At 34.7% G+C, this 6,093-nt stretch overlaps 1 protein-coding gene across 1 annotated transcript in view; it reads left to right on the forward strand.

Annotated features, from left to right (window-relative positions):
- Positions 1-510: 510 nt before the first annotated feature.
- LOC111617014 overlaps positions 511-6,093 on the forward strand; it is a 9,306-nt gene continuing 3,723 nt past the window's right edge. The window contains exon 1 of the mRNA XM_023358360.1: positions 511-1,247. Coding sequence (XP_023214128.1) covers positions 953-1,247 — 295 coding nt within the window. The 5' untranslated portion in view covers positions 511-952. The remainder of the gene's footprint in view (positions 1,248-6,093) is intronic.

Consider the following 6,093-nt stretch of genomic DNA (forward strand, 5'->3'; position numbering starts at 1 on the left):
ATATTGTCATCAAATAATATTGTAATTTACATAATTGAAAAAGCTTTTGTATAACTTTATCTATATATATATATAAATGGACGTGTATGTCCCTATATATTTTCCGCAAAAACTACACATCGCACGTGAATGGTGTTTCTATGTGGTAGTAGCCCCAAGTCTTCATTCGTGCATAGGGGTGGTTGCGTCTCGATAGCTATAAGGGTGCGGGAGATATGAGGCTGAAAGTGGTTGAAAGTGGCTTTCTATTTCGAATGTTTTGTTCGAATTTGTTCGAATTTAATTCGAACATAAAATTCGAATATTGGTTCGATTATAGAACGATTGTAAACGTTCCAGAAACGTTGAAAATAGTTCGTTTGACTAAACGTAAAAATTCTCTAATTAGTCTGGAAACGGGGGACCTAATTCTTCATTCTGTGAAAACGGGTAAGATTAGCTATAATGTAATTATCTTAATCTTCACTATCGTTACTTTTTGCCCAGCGAAGCGGGTTCTTGCAGCTAGTTTTCTATAAAAATAGGAAATACTCAAACCACGATATAGAACTTCACGTTTTATATATATGATTAGAAATGAAACGTAAGTGACGAGAAACAGACAAACACGATACTCATTTCCTGTTCCCGGATTCGACCTCACGGGAATTTTGAAAAATACGGTATGTCGTATGCTAACCTATCTGAAAAATATAGAATTAGGAATTAGTGACAGTGCAGTTATATTCGCATTTTGATTATTTTATATAAACAATGAACTTTTCTGAAAAAGGAAAAAATATTTAAACGTCATAATATGATTTCGTTATTATCTTTTTGAGTTACTTTGTATTGTTTCTTTATAAATTGCTAAAAGGAAGTTGTTTGCTGTTCAATTTGTGCAATAGGAGTCAACTACAAAGTAACCTTTCAAGAAGACACGTCTAATAAATGTGTTAATACGTTATCTAAAATGAAAATTCGAATTATTCATATGCTGGTCGTTTTGCTTCAACTGATAACATGCGTGAATTTAATGGCTACAAACGTGTCAAAAGAAGTACGAGACGAGGAAGAAGTAAATCGTGTATTGGAAATGTTAGACAATGCAGAAGCGAAAGTAAAAGGCTACTTGAAATCTCTTACTAGAGCAGCACTTCCTTACATGATAAGAATTACCGAAGAAACGAATTTATCTTCTTCCTGCATCGAAGCTGGCAGTTTGTTCCTCAGAGACTTCAGACTTATGAAACCATGGACTATAAAATGTAAGTGTTACGTTTCTCTATTCGTTGCCTGTATATTTCTCGCGTATTGTTAGCAGTTAAGTTGATAAATGCAAAAGAACAGATCAAAGAACTGAAATTTGTATAAAAGGTATACAAAGCATACTTCATTTTGTTTTACCCATCGTCTTGTGGGCACTATCATGGCCTTTTTCAGAACCATTGTGTATTGTAAATTCTGACAGGCGCACAACGAAGTGGTCGAATGGGGGATGAGGAAAGCAGAATTATCTAATTCCTACCACCCAAAAGCCTTTTTGGGGTGGCTCAACTAATATCGATTTTGTGTCTTCCCAGCGTTAGACTGGATACTTTAACAGCTTCCTTTAGGCTATGTACACACTATGCGTTTTTAAATGCGCGTTTTAAAGAACCAAGAGTTGTACGTAGGCGTACATACTCAAAGGCGCGCTTTTGGCCAAGCGCGCATATATAGATTTTTGTTAAAACGCGCGTTTTGCGGGCGTCATCCGAGCGCTTTGAGATATATGTGCTGCCATGTTACTGTACATTCGATCACGCGTTTTGCGGGCGTCAGCCGAGCGCTTTGAGATATATGTGCTGCCATGTTACTGTACATTCGATCGCGCGTTTTCGGGTAGAGTGGACGTACGTTGGCCGAAATGGAGAACGATCATTTCGATACTGATCTATTTATTGATGAAATCTAAAAGAGACCAACCATCGTCAAAGGATTTTATAGATATTTTAAAATAATTTAAAAATTTGGGTTCATTTTGTCTTAGTTTTGGATACAACGTCGAAACATTCCATGTGTCAGTCTATCTCGTAATATTGTGTGCACCCAAAGTTCTCTTTGTGTCTGCCATCGTCCTTTATAGCGACGATGGAGGAGGCACACACAATCAATTACTTTCACGTCCATTTCCATACTGAGCCAGTGCGTACGCTCCACAAACGTTCGTCGAACACCGAGCTAACGCGCGTTTTAATAAACGCGCGTTTAAAAACGCCTAGTGTGTACACAGCCTTATTCGGTCAGCAATATAATATATAGAAATTATTTTTTATTAATACAGAGACGATAAATGCGTTATATATGTATGGATTCACTATATACAAGCTGATTAGTCACACAATGAATTTAAAGACGAAATGTCTCATTACCTTGAAAAAATATTTTTCTCTATTTTAAACTATAATTGATTTAAATTACTCGAGGGAAAATACGATTCGAATTTCAAAATAATATATTGATGAGCATCATTATTATATGTATCCTATACGCTTTTTGAATATGATTACAGTTGTTTAAAATTTATTTTTTTCGATTACAGTATATCCTCGGTTTAATAATGAAATAATTAATTGAAGGGCCTGGTCTAACAACAAATGACAAACAGTTTATAAAATTATTTAGAACATACGAAAAATACTTATTAAAGTTAAGGTCATTTTGAATGACTCATTTAACATTTGACTATGCTGTTCCCAAATTTATAACTGTAAAAAATATTTGGTCGTGTTTTAAAGTTTTTTAATTTTTCTATTTTGTAAATGAAATATTTAAAACTGTATTGATTCATTGTTGCACCGAAATGACAAAATTAACATTATACAAAGCATTTTAAACGAGTTAAAAGTTTGTTTTGTTCACTTTCAGATTTCAAATCTCCTGACTTTAAAAAATTGTGAATTATATGATGTCTATCTGAGCCACTGAGAGTCGTATGATAACGAACTTTGAACATCAATACAACAATAATTCTTCTGTCAGAACCTTGTAACTAGCACTGTCTAGTGTAATGAAAACAAAATTGTATAAAGGCAAAGTTTAAAAATGTTTTCACTGTCCCTCTCGTTATACCGAACTCTTCAATTTCTTAAAATCGATACTTCATTGTGTGCCTTTGTCTTTTACACGAAACATACGTTTCGTTAAACGCACACGTTAAATTCTCCGAACGATTTACTTCTAGATACGATTAAAGTGAACTGTATTTTTATCCAAATTAAACATTTTAGACAAAAAAAATATTGTCTTGACTTTTCATTCTACTTGCTCTGTGCATTTCCTGGGTCTATCACAGTGTTTTGCGAACTTTTTAAAATTGACAGTGGCACACCAACTCGTTAATAGCATCCCTGCTTGTTTATTAAAGTTATTGTCTTTTAATACATTCCCAGTTCTCTTTTCGCCGAAAAAACTGCGAAATGTTGGGAAAAACTCACGGATACTTCTACGTACTGTATATCTGGTGTGATGTTACTGAATTTCTTAATTTTTCTATAAAGTATGAACCCTAGACTTGTAGTTTTGTATCGATGAAATTTTTAAAGGTAAAAATGTTTTGTATTTTTTCATGTTACGTACAGTACATGCGTACAGAATACAGTCTTAAGCCTGGTACTCACATGCCGCAACGCATGACGGAAACCGTCGTCGAAAACGGTTGCCGTTCTGTCGTCTTTCCGCGTCACGTGTATTCACATGCCGGAATTATCCTACAATTGAAACGCGCCATCTGCCAGCCATAAATATAAACAAGCTACTACAATAGGTATGCCACGTGCTAGTAATCGAAATGGGTGTCTACCGAAATTGCTTTGTAATAGCAATTAAACTTTTTAAGTTTGCCTTCGATCTTATCGCAAATAAAGAACTTCAAAACCGAATAATTTAGATAGGATAAATATTCTAAATCGCCGAAAATTAGGAATATCGAATACTTTCGTCGCCGAATTACGCTTACTCCATTCCCAATACTTTACGCAGTAAGTATGTCTATTTGACATTAATTTAATTAATATTTAATTCGGCTAGTAATATAAAGTATAAGTGAAATATATTAGCGTATTATTGTAATAATAAAGCTTTTTAGCTTGTCGACCGCCATAGTTCGAATGCTATCGTCCCACGTGATCTTTATGACGACATTGCTAAACGGCCTTCCTATTGGTCTAATTTTTGCCGTTTCTCTTTCCGCCACCGCAAAAGTTGAAAATTTTCAACTTCGTATTACGTCGGCTTCGACGGCAAACCTGACGTCATTTTGCCGTTCCGTCGACGGTTTCTGTCGTCCGTTGCCGCATGTGAGTATCAGGCTTTAGTCGATCAAATTGTTGTGTTATGTAAGTACGAACTATGAATACGAAAGGTAATTGTACAGAGTGATGGAAAAATTGCAAATTTTTCAAGTTGTAGTTGAAGTTGTCATGTTATTTTTATTATATACTAGCTACCTCGTTATTTCTGAAGAATTGTGGCCTCACCATCGCAATATTCGTAATCCGCAGATTTTTTACTGTAGAGGTATTACAAAGGTGCCGTGTATAAAAATAATCCACACACAATAGATGAACTAAAGAAGAACATTTAATGGCCGATTAAGCATTAGTTTTCAGATGCTTCACGAGATGGAATCAAACATGATAAGAACTTGCGTCTGCATTCATGAACGAGGATTTCACTTCGAACATATGTCCTAATGACTAGACAGCGGACATCTGGGCCCTTAACAGTGGCGTTTTAGGCGCTTAAAATAAGCTCTTAAATTGCGTCGTTTAAGCTTTATAAAGAAAAAATTGGCGGTCAAAATTTGCACAATGAACAATTAACGTACTTATCAGGACGATGAATTTTTTATTTAACATATGTATTCCAAACAAAAATTCACGTATTCAGAATGATGCAAACACAAAAGTACAGAAACAATTATCTTTACATTTTTTATTTACCCTGTCTCCCATAGTTAGCTTCATAATATATTACAAGCACTTTTTCCAAATTTTCAATGGAAAAGTTGAAATGTTTGTCCCTGAAAATTAATTTATATGCAGAGAAAGAGCATATAATCCGTTAAGATAACAAACATTATTTCAACCTTGGAAGAAGATGGGAATTCACTTTCAGTTTTGCTTGTCTTTCCTGCCGAAATATCAGCCAAAATAAACAAGCGCTTTACTCCAAGTCTCTTTTGAAACACTGCTCTCAACACTTTCTTCACTTTTTTTGCAGCAGTGCCTGGTGCATCACAAAGTTTCTGGTTTGCTCTGTTGAGGAGATTTGTTCATATATAGGTTTCCCACTGCTTTCGAGAGCAGTAATAGTACCTACAATGAATGTGAAATAATACTTGATGTACACCAACTTGTTCTGAATATAAATGTCATTCAAAATTTTTTTTAGCTTTAGTTACACAAACTGCATTGTCCGCTAAAGTGGGCAGAAGTGTTTTGATATCGAAGAAATGTTCACTGTAGTTGTTAGTACAATATCTTAGCGATGTATATGCTAAGGGAAAAATAGGCATTTGCCTAAACTCCGTCGAGTAAAAATGACAAATAATGCATTTCTAACGCTATATCTATATATATATACAGTCGACCCCCCTATAAGATATAGATACGTTCCATTCTTTAAAAATCCGATTTCTTATGAATCCTTCCAATCACAACCCGATACGTGTCAAGTTTACGGACTACGGCTGTTTAAAAGATTTTCTTCCATAAAATTAATCCATTCTAGACTAATCCGACTCAACATTTCCAAAATACGTATATTTTTTTTGGGAATAATCCGTATAAACTACGCTATAAACAAAAAATTGTAGGATTACTTACCGAGTGTCCACCGCCATTGCTAATGCTTGTTTTCGTCGCGGAGGGACGCTCCGCGACGAAAACAAGCATTAGCAATGACGAAAGTTTTCTGATGACTTATTTTTTTGCGAAAACTTCGTTGAACTTCGGAGACATCATTAATATAAATAATTTTAATCGCCGTTGAATAAGAAATGTTTCTTTCACAAGAAATGTATAAAATTACAGTACTGTATTAGACTTACGGTACCTAATTTACATACTG

The sequence above is a fragment of the Centruroides sculpturatus genome, unplaced genomic scaffold, assembly GCF_000671375.1.
Source record: "Centruroides sculpturatus isolate CEXI.00-Female unplaced genomic scaffold, Cexi_2.0 scaffold96, whole genome shotgun sequence".
NCBI lineage: Eukaryota > Metazoa > Arthropoda > Arachnida > Scorpiones > Buthidae > Centruroides > Centruroides sculpturatus.